General features: G+C 37.0%; 1 protein-coding gene across 3 annotated transcripts in view; it reads left to right on the top strand.

Moving 5' to 3' along the window:
* The window catches only part of tdrd9 (tudor domain containing 9), a 156,122-nt gene that overhangs the window by 127,964 nt on the left and 8,903 nt on the right, over nt 1-19,255 (top strand). For all 3 annotated transcript variants that reach the window (XM_069916545.1, XM_069916546.1, XM_069916547.1), the window contains 3 exons: nt 617-726; nt 5,201-5,297; nt 5,656-5,794. In XM_069916545.1, the coding sequence (XP_069772646.1) occupies nt 617-726; nt 5,201-5,297; nt 5,656-5,794 (346 nt within the window). The remainder of the gene's footprint in view (nt 1-616; nt 727-5,200; nt 5,298-5,655; nt 5,795-19,255) is intronic.

Below are 19,255 nucleotides of genomic sequence, written 5' to 3' on the forward strand. Positions count from 1 at the left end.
ATGATTGTACAGGTATATGCCGCATAACGTCTGTTCGGGCAATGTCCGACCGCATATACATCCATGGTCCCATAATTATTCAATTACCATGAGCAAGTCCAAGGCAATTTAGAAAAAGTGATCACTAGCTATAGGAAATTCTATTCTGTACACCCAAAATCATCCGACTGCTCCGCTCTCTCCCCACAGCCCTGTGTGGGTCACCACACTGATCCCTACTTACAAATAAAATTTACAGGTACACTACAGTATCCCATATAGTTTTGCTAAATATATAATATGGTGTTCGCACAATGTTCACATCGCATAACACCCAATTTGACAGAATGTAGAGTGGACGTTAAGTGGTGCATACCTGTAGTAAAAACACAAAAATTCTGGAGGAAAGCAGGTCAAACAGTGTCCAGAGGAGGTAAAGATGTATAACCGATGTTTCAAGTCTGTGCTCTTCTTCAAGGTATTAGCCTTTGAGCAATATCTATTTTAAATGAAAGCTGATGGACATCAGTATATTCCAGTATGATTTGAATTCTGGTTAAAAAGCTGAGTATATTTTTTTAAGAGGGAGATTTTTGTTTAAATACCACTAAAATATTCATTTTTAAAATTTCCCCAGGAACATTTGGATTGAGAAGGAGAGTATAAATTCAGTTTCTTTGAATGATGCCCCCGAAGATGTTCATCAGAGGATATTGGTTGGTGCATCAGTGTCTGTAAATGCCTCAGGTACTTAAAAACTGCTTCAGACCAGACAAAGATTAACAAGATCCAATTTATCCATTTGAGTTATTGAGGAAAATTTGTTGAAATTAAAGTTCAAGATGGGTGTGATTTTCTTCACATCTGCATTAAACCTTTTCAGTAAGTAGGAAAATTTGGTCCTCAGGGTGAATAACTAAATCTCCCCACAGAGTAAGATTGATAAGTATAATTAAAATTTAAATGATATGATGCAAACTCATCTAGTGTGTCAGAGCAAATAAGTTTCAACATGGATGGAGAGTATTTGGAAAGTCATGCCTATGCAGTGTTTGCTTTGCTTAAGTGCCATTAACTCCAAAGCATTTTCCATGGATTCGAACATCTACAAAACTAACTTGGTGCAAGTGAGGTGGAGTCCACATACCCAAATCCATGCTACTGACCATGGCCTGGTTCCTGAGACCATTCTGAAATGTCACTTGTGCGTCAGTTGACTCTTTAGCAACCCCTGTCCTGAAACACCCAACAGAATTGTGAGACTTAATTAACCAGATTGGGCAGTTGCATGTTTTAGTGGAATACTAACTGTTAAACTATGAATGTGCAGAGATAGCTTGAGCTGAGTCAGGTTTACATCTTATTAGGAGGACGTTAATTAGTTCATTTTATTTGATCAAGTTTATTGTCAAATGTATAATGTGTAGTGAGAAAGTTTGTTTCGTGAGCAGTTCAGCTAGGCATCCTATACATGATAGGAAAGTAAAAACTGGACTGAAGAACAGTTCGAGAGAAAGATCAGTTAGTGCAGAACTAAAACAACATAATTATATCAGTGTGAGGTTCATTCAGGAGTTTGATAACTGTCCTTCAAGATGGTGACGTGTAATCTCATACTTGTGAATCTTTTTTCTAATGGGGAAGAGAGTGTGGTCAAAGTAGGATGAGTTTTTTTTAATAAATTGACTTTTTTTTAAGGCAGTGGGAAGTATAGCTGGAGTCAATGGAGGGAAAGAGGGTCTGTCTGATGGTCTGAGTTGTATTCACAATCGTCTCCAGTTTCTTGTGATTTTGGATTAAGCAGTTTCTATATCGCTCAATGGTGCTTTCTGATAGGATGCAAACAGTGGTCCATCTGGCAAAGTTGAAGGTCTCAGTTGACATGCCAAATTGCTTTGGGCATCTAAGGAAGTAGAGGCTCTGGCGCATTTTCTTTGCCATCAAATTGACATAGGTGGACCAAGATAACTGTTTACTCTGATGAACTTAAAGCTGAGTACTAACTCTGCCTGTTGATGTGAAACTGGGGAGTTAGCTTCACCCTCTTTTGGCAGTCTTCCACAATTAACGGAATGATGGTGGCATTTTTCATTTTAATACAAGCTGGATAAAAGAAACAATTTTTGAACAAATCTTTTTATTGTGTCAGCGAGATGAATTGATCCAGAATATTTTCATTAATTTTATATGCAAACTTAAAAATCTCTGCTGGTGTTTCCTCAGCATGTGTTTTTGTTTTTAAATCTCTCGAGATAGAAAAATTCATCATCAATTTTGTTTTTAATGACTTTTCTAGAAACTTAACACTATTTGTATTGATCAGTGATCATGTGGCAGACATTAACCATCTGTACTGTGAGTTAAAATGTTGTCAAGTCCTGTGACTAAAGACTCTGGGATTTTGATGTATTAAGACCATAAGACATAGGATCAGAAATAGGCTATTCAGCCCATCATGAGCAGATCCATTTTCCCACTCAGCCCCACTGCCCAGCCTTCTCCACATAACCTTTAATGCCTTGGAGAAACAAGAATCGATCTCTGCCTTAAATACTTCCAATAACCTGGCCTCCAACTGCCTGTGGCAACAAATTCCACAAATTTACCACCTTCTGGCTGAAGAAAGTCCAACACATCTCTGTTCTAAGTGGGCATCCTTTAATGCTGAAGTTATGCATTCTTATCCTAGATTCTTTCATCATGGGAAACAAAATTTCAACATCTACTCTGTCCACTCCTTTCAGTATTCAAAATGTTCCAATGAGATTCCCCCTCATTCTCCAAAATTCAAACAAATACATGTCAAGACCTGTCAAACAGTTCATTCCCAGAATTATCCTAGTGAACCTCCTTTGAACCTTCTCCAATGTCAGCACATCCTTTTTTAAGTGAGGATCCCAAATCTCCTCACAATACTCTGGGAGAACTCACCAGTGCCTTAGTGAGCCTCACCATCACACCCCTACTCCTATATTCTATTCCTCTTGAAATGAATGCCACCATTGCACTTGACTTCTTCACCATCATCTCAACTTGCAAGTTTACCTTCAGGCTATCCTGCATGAGGACTCTCAGGTTTCTGGGTATTTTCAATTTTCTCCCCATTTGAAAAATAGTCTGCTTGTTTATTTTCTTTCTACTAAAATGCATGTCCATACATTGTCCAACAATCTATTTCATTTGCCACTTCTCTGCCAATTTTCCTAATCTGTGTGTCCTGCAACCTTCGTGTTTCCTCTAAACAACATGCTCCTCCGCCTACCTTCATTATCATCAAAAGAAACTAAACTATAGCTGATCTCTCAAACAAACTGAGAAACCAGCTGTGACCCTGGTTCAGAGATGTTGCTAGGAGACAGCAGAAAAATAGATTAAACAAAAAGCCACAGACTACTTGCGAGCGTGAAATACATTTTAACCCTCACAATACAAGGCCCTAATTATTATGTTTTAAAAAAATAATTAACATCAAGAGGGGGGGAAAAAATCAAACTGTACATGGTACATTAGTTAAATTTCAAAAGAAAATAAAAGTCATTATTCATAATCAAATAATTAATACACAATATAAAAATTAATATTAATTAAATTTACAACATGTAGATGGTTTTGGAGAGAATCCTTCATTTTCATTAAAAAAAAAATTAAATTTGTCTATTACTTCAGTAGAGTGTTTAGTTTTACACTGGCAATTCCTCATTAAATCTCCGCTCGTTAGCACCTCAAACTATTCCAACCACAGCTTGCACTTTTTAATCTTTCAAATGTCCAAAGCTTCTGGAAGAAGCAGGCAAAACACCATTATCTATTGATTTTTTTAATTGGCTATGAGCTCATTAATGTTAGCAGCTGAGATTTTTAATGTATTGCATGGGTCCATTTTCTTAAATTTTGTTACCAATTTTGGACTGTTTTGTACTCATCTTCATTCTTGTGTGTTTAGGAGTTGCCTTTCTGCCCTGATTGATTCCTTGATTACTCGTAGGAATCCTGCATTTGCTTACTGTTAGCCTGTGGACTGGATAGGCACCCCTCCAAGACCACTTTAAAAACAAGCAGCAGCTCTCCATGGCTTCTTCCAACCAGCTCTGCATACACCAATGGAACAGAGTGCACTATTGTAAAGGCCAACATGACATATTGCCACGATGCTATCCTATTGAGAAGGCAGAAAGGTCGGGAGACCATGCCTCACATGTTTTATCATCCAGGCATCATTCCATTCTACTTGCACCAAGTTAATGGCTTTTCTTTGCCATTGATTTTGTTGTGCAATTACTGGGTTCACATTTGACCTGACTTTTGCATTGTTTGCATTCAAATGCATCCACTGTAAAACTATATTCAGAGGAACATATTCATTTCCAACACTAATGCCTGGGAATGCTTTACAGGAGTGGATTGACTTTCAGATAAATTGATCCAGAATCCCTAGACTTTTTTCTTTCTTTGGCTTGGCTTTGCGGACGAAGATTTATGGAGGGGTAATGTCCACGTCAGCTGCAGGTTTGTTTGTGGCTGACAAGTCCGATGCGGGACAGGCAGACACGGTTGCAGCAGTTGCAAGGGAAAATTGGTGGGTTGAGGTTGGGTGTTGGGTTTTTCCTCCTTTGTCTTTTGTCAGTGAGGTGGGCTCTGTGGTCTTCTTCAAAGGAGGTTGCTGCCCGCCGAACTGTGAGGCGCCAAGATGCACGGTTTGAGGCGAGATCAGCCCACTGGCAGTGGTCAATGTGGCAGGCACCAAGAGATTTCTTTAGGCAGTCCTTGTACCTCTTCTTTGGTGCACCTCTGTCACGGTGGCCAGTGGAGAGCTCGCCATATAACACGATCTTGGGAAGGCGATGGTCCTCCATTCTGGAGACGTGACCTACCCAGCACAGTTGGATCTTCAGCAGCGTGGATTCGATGCTGTCGGCCTCTGCCATCTCGAGTACTTCGATGTTAGGGATGAAGTTGCTCCAATGAATGTTGAGAATGGAGCGGAGACAACGCTGGTGGAAGCGTTCTAGGAGCCTATACTTATAAGTATAGTAAATATACCATTAAGTACCTTTACGAGTCTCCTTTGTGTTTGAGTTATTTAGAAATGTAAATTTCATAGTAAAATATTTTGAATAAAAATTGTGTATTTATGTCCATTGGAATGGTAATGAAATACAGATTGAGTCAATTTATTTAACAGCTAACATTTAACCAATGTTTTCTCTTTCTGGTCTTGCAGGCTCAACTATAATTGTGCGAGATACTACATTGATGCCAAATATCCATGGTTTGCCAGCTCTAATATGTATGATATTTGCTCCAGTCATAGAACTGAGGTGCTTATGAAAAGCTGAAAGAGGATTGTATTAAATATCTCTATTTTTTTCTTTAATTTCTTTCCTATTGTTCTAATCAACTTGGCCCTCCTTAAACTGGAGTGATGCAATGTCACAAGCAGTGGTATTTGACTTCTTGAAGTTACAAATGCTGAATTTAAGATGATAGATATTCTTACTGAATTGTTTATCTCAGTTGAAAAGCATGGTTAAAAGCAGATATTTCACTTGTCATTCTAAAGTATATGGTAGTACTTTACTGATTATATTTTTTTGTGGAGATGGTGGGTTATTATGTTTTAGAGCTCTCGCACCCCTTTTTGCTGTGTTAATAAATCTCCACTTTGTGTCTCTTCAGGACTGACAAATTGAAAAAGAGGTACATTGGTGCTCTGTGTGGTTTAGGTTGGAATCCAAGGACTGGCACTTCTCTATTGGAAGAACATGATATGGAAGTCGTGTTTGATGTGCATTTTGATGTTAACGATATTTTGGAGGTAGTTTTGTAATACTTGGTAATCTGCAAGAATCTTGCATATTTATTTCACAAGTAAATTGTGGCAATGTTTTTAAGTAGACAGACCTATTTCATCTTCACCCACTGTGAAAGTTGCATTCTAACAATGCCAAATTAATTGCTTAATTATGTAGTTAAATTGCAAATGTCCTCTAAATAATAATTTCCATTTTTTTTAGTGTCTTGGTATGTTTAGGCAACATTACAGCAACACAAATCTGCCCTTACAAAATTCATAAATTAACAACCCAAATTTTTGAGATAGAGAATAAAATTCCATTTTGTAGCATTTGTGAAGAAAGTAAATACACAAAATTAATTTTTTCAACTTCCTCTGTTGATACATGAGAAAATGGCATGGCTTCATGTGAAGGAAAATTGCACTATGCCCTATTTTCTAGGAACGCAGAACTCCAGCCTCTTAACATGGGATGGGGGAGTGGGGCTCCTGTGTTGAGAAATGTAAACTTTCGGTTTTAGGAGTAATGATTAACAACTTGGAAAAATAAGATGATGAAAGAGAACTGGAGAAAGCCATGTGTCTTTTAACACTTGTTGCACATCCAGAAACTTCATAGCTTATCTTTTACCTGAGTGTCACGCTTCTGCACTAACCCAGTATTACTTAATTTCCTTGATATCTAAAAGTGAGTCAATCTGTCCTGAATGTACCCAGCAACTTAGCCACCCGCCATGGCCTTCTTGGGTAGAGATTTCTGAAGAATGACTATCCTCAGAGGTGTTAAGAATCTAGACATGTTAAGGATCTAGACCAGTGGTTCCCAAGCCTTTTCATGCTGCCGCCCCTTTGGCCTCCAGGCCACATCCTGAGCACCCCCCCCCCCCCACCATATAGTGATGTTGGAGAGAGGGGGTTTAAGTGGTGGTGCCGAGTGGGGTTGGAGGGTTAGTGGCAGCGCTATGAGGTTGGGGGAGGGTTAATGATGGTGCTGAGCAGGGTGGGCAAATGGGGAATGATGGCGCTGAGTAAGGTAGTGGTGGTGCTGAGTGGGGTGGGGAGGTTAGTAATGCTGAGCAGGGTGGGGGGGTCGGGGTGGTTAGTGGTGGCATTGAGCAGAGTGGGGGGTTTAGTGGCAGAGCTGGGGGGGGAGGACATAGTGATGAGGCTGACAGGGCAATAGTGATGCCAGTTCAACACGCCGGCCACCGAGACCAGCTCTCTCAAGAACGCCTTGTCAGCATTTATTTTGCTCACTACTGCTACCCGGATTCTGGCCAGAAAATTACTGCATTGGCTTCTTCATTAAACTTTGCAGCAAACTGAATAATAAGAAGACAGAAGGTTTGGGACAGCCCATTTTTCCTCGCCACCCCCTTGGATCTTTCAACTGCCCACGGGGGCGGCAGCATCCACTTTGGGAATCACTAATCTAGACAGACATGTCTTGGATGAGCTCTTTGTGAAGAGTATTAAAAAGACAATTTAAAAGTTTAAAATTAAGAATTTTTTCACTGTGAATGAACAAAATGATCACTCAGAAGCCATGACAGCAAAAAACAAGATCGGAAGAAGCACTGACTCAGCTAAGAACATTGAGTGAAAACTCAAAAGGGAGCAGAACAAGAGCAGCCTTGGGACTGACTGAACCCGCAGAGCTGGGGGGTCAGCGCGACACCTGAATATAATTCTGGATAAGTTGGAGACTTTATACACTCATTTCACGGGCATTGAAACAGCAATGAAAGATATGTCAGAGAAGATGACTGAATTTAAAGTGGCAAATGATGATTTAAGGCAACAAATGGGCCAAGTGGAAGTCAACTTGGCTAAAATGCAAGAAGAGCTGAATGCATTAGAAGAGGATGTGAAGAATTGGAACTTGGATAAACAAGCTATCTGGACAAGATCAACCACATGGAGAATTTTATCAGACGCAATAATGTTTGAATTATTGTTTGAATAAGGCTCTAAAGGGAGAGACCTGGTGAACTTCTTTGAAACTTGGATCCCATGAGTGTTGGGAGAAAATAAATTTGACGTTTTATCAAGACTAAGGAAGAAGTGGAAGAATTTCTATGAAGATTATGAAAAGATTAAAGATATTAAACCAAGATTAAGAAGAATGTTTATGAATGGGACTAAGTTTTTAAAAAAAGTATATTTTCGGAACCGTCTTGCATTTATTATTAAATGTTATAGAAATTTGTGCAGAGAGCTCAAGAAAGAGCAAGAACTTGTTAAAAATTGTAGTAGGGTGGAGACTAAGGGGAATAATGGCGCCGGGAAAGGAGCAGTTTTGGAATATGGTGCTAAAGGGAGGGTTTCTTTTTTTCTTGGAAGATTTTGTGGGCTTCTGGGATTTTTTGTTTAGTCACTGTCAGAGCAGGGGTACTATATATGTATTCACTGTATTACTTGAATAATTGAAAATGTTTTATTGCTGAGCAATATTTGTTTAAGAACGTTAAAGTTTATTAGTCTGAATATTAACGGACAAAATGGGACAGTGAAAAGGAAAATGATCTTGGTACGCTTTTTAGAAAAAAACCTAAAGGTGGATGTAGTTTTCCTGCAGGAAACAGATCTTACTAAATTGGAACATGCTAAATTAAAAAGAGGATGGGTGGGGCAAGTAATATAGTCTTCTTTTGGTTCAAAGGTGAGAGGAGTAGCGATATGAATTAATAAAAATGTACCAGTAATAATAGAAGATATATTGATTGACCAAGCTGGAAAGTTTGTAGAGGCATATTGTAAAATGTATGCAGTATCCAGGACGTTTATTAATATTTATGCTCCAAACTATGACGATGAGGCCTTTATGAAGGATATATTTTTAAAAGCAGCAGAGGGTACACAAAATATATTGGTCAGAGGGAATTTTAATTTCTGTTTAGATCTGATTTTGGATAAATCAGCAAGAATGATAACGATATTATACAAAACGATATAAATCAGAATTATTAGGAAATGATAATGAGATGGACGAGTTTCTAGCCAACGTTGAGTTTCCAAAATTATAGGCGAGAGAACAGATGGAATTAGATGCCCCTCTCAGAAGAGAAGAAATTGAGAAGGCTCTGAGTACTTTGCAGCCTAATAAGTATCTGGGGGAGGATGGGTTCCTGCCCAAGTTCTCTCGACAATTTAAGGATCTGTTGATTCCTTTTACAATATATGTGCTAGACCGGACTCTTTTTCAACAACTATTATTAGTGTTCCTGAAAAAACCACGTTAAAAACCACATCATATCGACCTATCTTGCTTTTGAGTGATGATTATAAGATATTGGCGAAGGTGTTAGCCAATAGTCAGGGACAATATTTACTTAAATTGATACATACAGGTCAGGCCAGGGATTTGTTACAGGAAGACTCTCTTCAAATAGTCTAGGTAAGGTATTTAATATAATCAAAATTTAATTCCAGTATAACAGTCTTCCCTGATGCGGAAAAGGCATTCGACAGGCTAGAATGGTCTTTTTTTTATGTAAAACAGTGGAGAAATTGGAATTGCATAAAAACTCTCTATCATAAACTATGTCAAAGAGGGGAGTCACGTGATGGAGTAGTGGCCGGACGGTGAACTCCAGCCCTCTCCAGAAAAGTCGGAAAAAACAAAGGAAAACACAAAGGCACAAAAATAAAAATTAAAGAAAAGTGAGTATAAAGGTGGAAAGAAGATGGCGACGAAAAAAGAAAAATCTAAATCAACGGTAAGAAGAGAGGAAGAGAAGACAACGGAAGAAGGAGAAGGCCTTACCTGTTCGAAGAGGCCCGCGGTGGAGAGAGAAACCCGCTCCCTCAGGTCGGTAGAAAGTGGACTACAAAAATGGCTCGCTGAGCCGAGTAAAAGTGCGCAACCGCGCATGCAAAAAAACACACCGACGGGAGGGGTGACCAGCTGGGGAGTCGATCTCCACAGCCGGCAATGACAGCTGCAGAACACCTGCAGCAAGAGGAGAACATAGAAGGCAACGAAAACAAGAAAGAAGAGAAGAAAAGGGCAACAAAGAAACAACAGATGGCCAACCCAGAGGAAGAAGAAGAGGAAGAGGAAGAGTACAGTGAAATAGAAGAAGAAGGGAAAGGCAAGATAAAGGATATACTTTCTCTTATTAAAGAATACATGGAGTCATTTAAAGAATGGCAAGCGCAGGAATTTAATGATTTAAGAAGAAGAATAAACAATACAGAAGAGAAAATGAATAAAATAGATATGACCTTAACAGAAATGGGAAAGAGAATGGACAAGATGGAAGAGCGGGAAGCAGCAGTAGAAATGGAGGTAGAGGACTTAAAAAAGAAATTAGAGGAATCTAATAAAAAAGTTATAGAGACACAAGAACTGTTAGCTCAGAAAATAGATATAATGGAAAATTATAACAGAAGAAATAACATAAAGATAGTGGGCCTTAAGGAAGATGAAGAAGGCAAGAATATGAGAGAGTTTATAAAAGATTGGATCCCCAGGATCCTAGGATGTCCAGAACTACAGCAAGAAATGGAAATAGAAAGGGCACATAGAGCATTGGCCTTTAAACCACAACCACAACAAAAACCAAGATCTATTTTAGTAAAATTCCTAAGATATACTACAAGAGAAAAGGTACTGGAGAAGACAATGGAAAAAGTAAGAGAGGGCAACAAGCCACTGGAGTACAAAGGGCAAAAAATCTTCATTTATCCAGATATAAGTTTTGAACTCCTGAAGAAGAGAAAGGAGTTCAATACATCGAAAACGATCTTATGGAAAAAAAAAACTATTCTCAGATCCAGAGGAAGCAAGGAAATTTGCAGAACAACTACAAAACAACCAGAGAGATGAAGAGATGTAATAAGAGTAAAAATGACCACGATTTATATGTATGTGGGTAAAGAGGTATATGTGTGTATATGTATAATGTGCATACATGAATGTATCCGTATTTAGAGGAAAATATAGATAGTATAGACAAGAATTAATAAGGGAAGGAAATGGAATAGAGGGAATAAGGAGGGAACTAAAAGAGTGACCTTTGTTACATATGAAAAGTGAAATCTTTTCTGGGGGGGCTGGGTGGGGAGGAGTTGCGGTCACTGCAAAATCAGCTGATGCTTGCGAGTGAATTCGCAAATCCAAATGGAGAGGGGAGATGAGGTTGTCCGACAAGGGATAAAGGACAACTCAGGAGGGGAAGGGGAGATTGGGGCTAAAGAAGTTTTAAATAGGAGAATAAGGAAAATGTTTGATGTTTTAGGAATGTTGTCTTATAAAGAGTTTAAAACAAGAAAACAGAAATGGATAAGAAGGAAAGATAATGATGGAGAAATGGAAAGGAAAGATAAACAAAGTATAAAATGGCTACGTTGAACTATATGACTTTAAATATTAATGGAATACATAACCAAATTAAAAGGAAGAAACTGCTAAATTTACTGAAAAAATTGATATAGCATTTGTCCAAGAAACACATTTAAATGAATTGGAGCACAAGAAATTAAAGAGAGATTGGGTAGGACACGTAACAGCAGCATCGTATAATTCAAAAGCAAGAGGAGTAGCTATATTAATTAGTAAAAATGTGCCATTTAAAATAGAAGAGGAAATAATAGATCCAGCAGGGAGATATGTAATGATAAAATGTCAGATATATTCGGAGTTTTGGAATCTACTCAATGTATATTCACCTAACGAAGAAGATCAAAAGTTTATGCAAGATATCTTTTTGAAGGTAGCAGATATGCAAGGGAACATATTAATAGGAGGGGATTTCAACCTGAATTTGGATTCAAATATGGAGAAAACTGGGAAAAAAAATAACAGAAAGGACAAAGTAACCAAATTTATAATTAAATCGATGGAAGAAATGCAACTTTTGGATATATGGAGGAAACAACACCCAAAGGAAAAGGAATATTCATATTACTCGGCTAGACATAAAACATACTCAAGAATAGACCTATTTTTGTTATCAGCTCGTATGCAAGATAGAGTAAGAAAAACAGAATATAAAGCTAGAATACTATCGGACCATTCACCCTTAATATTGACAGTAAAGTTAGCGGACATCCCTCCAAGAATGTATAGATGGAGATTAAACCCCATGTTACTTAAAAGGCAGGATTTTAGAGAATTTATTGAAAAACAAATAAAAATGTATTTTGAAATAAATACGGAATCAATGGAAGATAAGTTTATACTATTAGATGCAATGAAAGCATTCATTAGAGAGCAAATAATAAGTTATGTAACCAAGATGAAGAAGGACTATAATCAGGGAACAGAGCAGTTGGAAAGGGAAATAGTAAATATAGAAAAAGAATTAGCAATGAAGGAAGATATAACTAAAAGAAGAGAATTGGCGGATAAAAAAATAAAATATGAAACACTACAAACATATAAGGTGGAGAAGAATATAATGAAGACAAAACAGAAATATTATGAACTAGGTGAAAAAACGCACAAAATCCTAGCATGGCAGCTTAAGACAGAACAAGCTAAGAAAATGGTATTGGCATCAAGGAAAAAAGACAAACAAATTACATATAATCCAAAAGAAATTAAGGAAAACTTTAGAGAATTCTATGAACAATTATACCGAACTGAAAACGAAGGGAAAGAAGGGAAAATAGATGAATTTCTAACTAAAATTGAACTACCAAAACTGCAAATAGAGGAACAAAATAAATTAACAGAGCCATTTGGAATAGTAGAAATACAAGAGATAAATAAAACATTACCAAATAATAAGACACCAGGAGAGGATGGATTCCCAATAGAATTCTACAAAACATTTAAAGACTTATTAATTCCGCCCCTCCTGGAAGTAATCAATCAGATTGATAAAACACAAAGCTTACCAGATTCATGTAAAACAGCAATAATTACAGTAATACTAAAGCAAGGGAAATATCCACTCTCACCAGCGTCATATAGACCAATATCTTTACTTAACACAGATTATAAGATAATAGCTAAACTATTAGCAAACAGATTAGCAGAGTATGTACCGAAAATGGTAAATTTAGACCAAACTGGATTTATCAAAAAAAGGCGCACAACAGACAATATTTGTAAATTTATTAACTTAATTCATGCAGTAGAAGGGAATAAAGCACCTACAGTAGCAGTTGCTTTAGACGCAGAGAAGGCCTTTGACAGAGTAGAATGGAATTATTTGTTCAAAGTATTGCAAAAATTCAATTTACCGGAGAAGTATATTAATTGGATTAAAGCATTATATAAGGGACCATTGGCGAAAGTGACAGTAAATGGACATGTATCAAAGCAATTTAACTGAAGCAGGTCAACACGGCAGGGATGCCCACTATCACCTTTATTGTTTGCGTTAGCTAGAGAACCACTGGCAGAATTGATAAGAATAGATAATATAAAAGGAATAAAAATAAAAGACAAGGAATATAAAATCAGTTTATTTGCAGATGATGTTATAGTGTACTTAACAGAACCAGAACTATCAATAAAAGAATTATATAAGAAATTGAAGGAATATGGAGAAGTGTCGGGTTACAAGATAAACGTCAATAAAAGTGAAGCAATGCCTATGAATAATGCAGATTTCTCAAAATTTAAGAAGGAATCACCATTTAGATGGCAAATGCAAGCAATAAGATACCTAGGTGTACAAATAAACAAAAATCTCGGCCAACTATATAAACTCAATTATTATCCACTAATGAAAAAATTACAGGACGATTTAGAGCATTGGAAAGATTTACCACTAACACTAATAGGAAGGATAAACTGTATTAAAATGAACATGTTTCCAAGGATATTATACTTATGTCAGGCATTGCCAATACAACTGACAGAGAAATTCTTCAAGGAGTTAAAGAAAATAATAAGGAAATTTTTATGGAGAGGGGGGAAACCGAGGATAGCACTAGATAAATTAACAGAATGGTATAAACAAGGAAGCTGACAACTGCCAAACTTTAAAAATTATTATAGAGCCGCACAATTAAGATACCTATCAGATTTTTATCAAACAAGGGAAAAGCCAGATTGGACTAGATTAGAATTAGATAAAATAGGGGAAAAGATACCTGAACACATATTATATAAATGGGATGAAAAATTGGTACAACATAGAAGTTCTCCAGTATTACATCATCTACTCAATATTTGGAAGAAGGTTCATGTAGAAAGAAATAAAACAAATTATCAATTACCAAAACTAATACTGACGCAAAATAAGTTACTCCCTTTTACAATAGATAACCTTTCCTTTAGAGAATGGGAGAAAAAAGGGATCAAAAGAATAGAAAATTGTTTTTCAGGAAATAGATTATTATCCTTTGAACAAATGAAAGATAAATACAATATAACTCAAGATACAGTGCTGGCATATTACCAATTGAGATCCTACTTGAAGGACAAATTAGGAAGCAGTCTGAGTTTACCAGAGGGAAGTAACTTTGAATATGTGATTACAGATACAATGATAATCAAAAGATTTATAACAAATATGTATATTAAACTGCAAGAAAATGAGAATGAGGAAACAAATGGTAAAACTAAACAAAAATGGGAACAAGATTTAAATATAAAGATAAAAAAGGAAACATGGGAGAAGTTATGCTCCGGAACGATGAGAAATACAATAAATACGAGGTTACGTATGATACAATATAACTGGATACACAGGCTATACATTACACCTCAAAAGTTAAATAAATGGGACCCAACAGTATCTGATAGATGTTTTCGATGTAAAAAAGAAATGGGAACAACAATTCATGCAATCTGGACATGTGAGAAAGTAAAAAAATTTTGGGAAGATCTAAATCAGATATTAAATAAAATAACAAAATCCAGAGATCTTCCTCCTAAGTAACATAAAAAACAAAGAATTTGGAATTGATTTGGAGGATGCACCAAAAAGATTTGTTAAGATAGCTCTAGCCGTAGCAAAAAAATGTATTATGTCAACCTGGAAATTGGAAGATAATTTGAAAATACAACAGTGGTATATAGAAATGAATAAATGTATTCCATTAGAAAAAATAACATATAGTTTAAGAAATAATATTGAAATATTCAAACAAATATTGGGAGCCTTACATTAAATACAATAGCGAAAACCTACCGGGGACAATCATTACCTAAGTTAACGGAAGGAAAAGGAAATGAAAAGAATGGACTCAGTAGAATTTCTGGTGTATTTTTATTGAATGACAACATTGTCTGACTGGTTTAATGTATCCTAGATTGTATACCTTAAATGGACGGGAGGGGGGAGGTAGGGAGGATGAGATGGGAGGAGGGGGGGGGGGGAAGAAAATGGCACTGTATATGTGTGAAAAGGAAAAAGTGCGTACCATGGGTAATGTGATTTATGGTGTGAAAAATAAAAAATTTAAAAAAAACTATGTCAAAATTATAACTACTGGTAATAGTCAAATGTCAGTGCTTTTCCCTTTGAGTAGATTGAGTAGACTGGGATGTCCCCTGTTCCCAGCATTTTTTATTCTTGCAATTAGACCGCTGGTGGAGATTATAAGGAGAGATCCAGATATTAAAGACTTCAAAGTTGGACAAGAACATAATATCAGTCTTTTTGCTAATGATGTGCTGCTATATTTATCTGACCTGGCTGAGTCTTTCGAGAAATTATAAACACTAGAAAAACATGGAAGAGTTTAAGGTTATAACATTAATATGGATAAAAGTGAGATAATGCCATTGACGAACCTTGATTATAAAGATATCAAAAAGGAAGTCGATTTAAAGGGAAAGTAGATTGAATCAAATACTTAGGAATAATGACTGACAATAAATTACAGAATTTGTGCAAATTAAATTATACAACCCTGTAGGAAAGATAGAGAAGGATTTGCAGAAATTGAAAGATTTACTGGTTACTTTGGTGGAAAGGGTTAACTGCGTCAAAATGAAAATGATGCCAGGATTACAATATCTTTTCCAATCACTGTCTATTTCTTTGCTGAAAATTTCTTTAAATTATTAAATAATTTTATTAGGCAATTCCTATGGAATAATAAGGTGCCGAGAATTTCACTGGAAAAAAATTATGGTGGAATTAAGGTAGGAGGATTTAGGATTTAGGATATCGGATTTTAGAAAGTATTATTTGTCAGCACAAGACAGATTTCTTCAATCTTTCTTTGAGGAAGGCAGCCCCCCCCCCAACCCCCCAACCTTGGATTCAAATGAGATTATACTCAATGAAAGAGGGGCCAGCAAAGGATTTTATTTATATGGAGTGTGAGGTCAATAACTAAAGATTGGATAATCCTATATTAATACATATAATTAGAATATGGCAAGAAATCTCTAAATTTAAACATAGTATAGTTTGGGTAAACCATTGGAAAACAGTGGGAGGATTTACCTCTTTCCAATTTAATAGTATAGATCTTCTAGCCATTAGTATAAGAAAAGCAATCATACGATCCGCAGGAAGAGATAAATAAGTCAAATCTATCATAGGTAATCCAAAAATTGCAGTAATGGGATGTGGTTGTAAATCAATATTGAAAACAGTAGATATAATGGAAAAAATTTCCTTCCAATAATTCTGTAAAGAGGGACAGGACCAAAACATATGTGTAAGGGAAGCTATTTCCAATTGACATTTATCACATAGGATCGATATGAGAATAAAAGCGATGGAGTTTATCTTTAGACATATGAGCTCTATGAACAACTTTAAACTGTATTAGTGAATGTTTTGCACATAGAGAAGAAGAGTTTACCAGTCGCAGAATTTTATTCCAATTTTCATTAGAAATATGAAGGTTGAGTTCTCTTTCCCAATCATTTTTAAACTTTTCAAAAGTCCCAGAATTTATTTTTGTAATTATATTATATAATTTAGATATCACACCTTTTGGAGGGAGTTTTGAATATAGTATATCCTCTAAAACAGTCGTAGTCTCCCGATTGGGAGACTATGTTTAAATTTAGAGAAAATTACTATGTTTAAATTTAGAGAAAATTAGAAACTCTGTCTATGAATCCCCTTCTAAGTTTGAGTTAACCTGGCGACCATTTATTCAATATTTTCATTTGTGGTGAGTTGATCTGGCTCTGTTTTCTTTCTATGATTATGTATGATAATTGGGCTGTAAGATGAGATCGGAGTGATTGGCGTAGGTTTTTTTTTTAAAGTTTTTTTAATTCAGATTTGTTTTTTCTTCTTTTTTGGGGTTTTTTTTTCTCTCTTTTTTCATATATTGTTATTAATTATATCTTTTTTTTAGAGATAGTTCACACCCTAAACTGATCAAAATTTTTTTTTATGATATATTTTTATTCTGTAATATTATTGTTTAATATCTCTGTATTAATTCATTACTTACTATGTATTTTTTTTATCTCTTTGAACTGTTTATAAATTATAATAATAATAAAAAGATTGAAAAAGAAAGAAAGAATATGGCAAGAAATCAATTAGTGTATTGTGGAAAAAATAGGGATATAATTTAGAGCAGCATTATGTAAAAATGTGTTGCTGCCTGTATGTAGGTTACAGAATATTAAACTTCTGGTATGATAAAAGAATAAGATATATTGAAGATTGCTATGTAAGTCTTTTGATCAACTAAAACCGAAATATGGAGTAGGCAATGGGACTTTCTTCTGTTTTCTCCGGCTAAGATAATTCTTGAGAGAAAAACAGGGGCCAATGTTGGTCCCACCTGAAATTAGTGAAGTGGAATGAGCGATCTGGTTGGGGAATACACCTAAATTCATGTTAAAATTGTATTATGCACTCCAGAGTGAGAGTGCAAACCCAAGTTCGCAGAGGTCAACTTTCCACACCAATTATATCTTACACCACAAGCTACATAGGACAAAATTTGAAATATCGGAGATGTGTTTTAGATGTGGGATTGAAACAGGAATGTTTTTATGTGCTACATGGTACTTTGTGAAGGTGAGGCCCTTTTGGCAGGAGCATTAACAAAGATTCGTTAAAAATTAATTTATAAATTAATCCGGATGAACCAGAGCTTTATCTTTTGGGTAATTTTAGTTTTAGCAGTGGCTAAAAAGAGTACTGCAACTAAATGGAAGTCCAACTCTCCCTTACTCATAGCATGAAAGGCTGTAGAGATGAATAGTTGTATATCTATGGAGAAAATTATATACAATCTTTAAAAAACAACTATGACACATTTGTCAAGATATGGAAGCCATATTTCAACCATATAGGTCCCCAATTCTTCTTCTTCTCTTTGGTTTGGCTTCGCGGACGAAGATTTATGGAGGGGGTAAAAGTCCACGTCAGCTGCAGGCTCGATTGTGGCTGACAAGTCCGATGCGTGACAGGCAGACACGGTTGCAGCGGTTGCAGGGGAAAATTGGTTGGTTGGGGTTGGGTGTTGGGTTTTTCCTCCTTTGTCTTTTGTCAGTGAGGTGGGCTCTGCGGTCTTCTTCAAAGGAGGTTTCTGCCCGCCGAACTGTGAGGCGCCAAGATGCACGGTTTGAGGCGATATCAGCCCACTGGAGGTGGTCAATGTGGCAGGCACCAAGAGATTTCTTTAGGCAGTCCTTGTACCTCTTCTTTGGTGCACCCAGGTCACGGTGGCCAGTGGAGAGCTCGCCATATAACACGATCTTGGGAAAGCAATGGTCCTCCATTCTGGAGACGTGACCCACCCAGCGCAGCTGGATCTTCAGCAGCGTGGACTCGATGCTGTCGGCCTCTGCCATCTCGAGTACTTCGATGTTAGGGATGAAGTCGCTCCAATGAATTTTGAGGATGGAGCGGAGACAACGCTGGTGGAAGCGTTCTAGGAGCCGTAGGTGATGCCGGTAGAGGACCCATGATTCGGAGCCGAACAGGAGTGTGGGTATGACAACGGCTCTGTATACGCTAATCTTTGTGAGGTTTTTCAGTTGGTTGTTTTTCCAGACTCTTTTGTGTAGTCTTCCAAAGGCGCTATTTGCCTTGGCGAGTCTGTTGTCTATCTCGTTGTCGATCCTTGCATCTGATGAAATGGTGCAGCCGAGATAGGTAAACTGGTTGACCGTTTTGAGTTTTGTGTGCCCGATGGAGATGTGGGGGGGCTGGTAGTCATGGTGGGGAGCTGGCTGATGGAGGACCTCCATTTTCTTCAGGCTGACTTCCAGGCCAAACATTTTGGCAGTTTCCGCAAAATAGGACGTCAAGTGCTGAAGAGCTGGCTCTGAATGGGCAACTAAAGCGGCATCATCTGCAAAGAGTAGTTCACGGACAAGTTTCTCTTGTGTCTTGGTGTGAGCTTGCAGGCGCCTCAGATTGAAGAGACTGCCATCCGTGCGGTACCGGATGTAAATAGCGTCTTCATTGTTGAGGTCTTTCATGGCTTGGTTCAGCATCATGCTGAAGAAGATTAAAAAGAGGGTTGGTGCGAGAACACAGCCTTGCTTCACGCCATTGTTAATGGAGAAGGGTTCAGAGAGCTTATTGCTGTATCTGACCCGACCTTGTTGGTTTTCGTGCAGTTGGATAATCATGTTGAGGA

Source organism: Narcine bancroftii, chromosome 2 (genome assembly GCF_036971445.1).
Source record: "Narcine bancroftii isolate sNarBan1 chromosome 2, sNarBan1.hap1, whole genome shotgun sequence".
NCBI lineage: Eukaryota > Metazoa > Chordata > Chondrichthyes > Torpediniformes > Narcinidae > Narcine > Narcine bancroftii.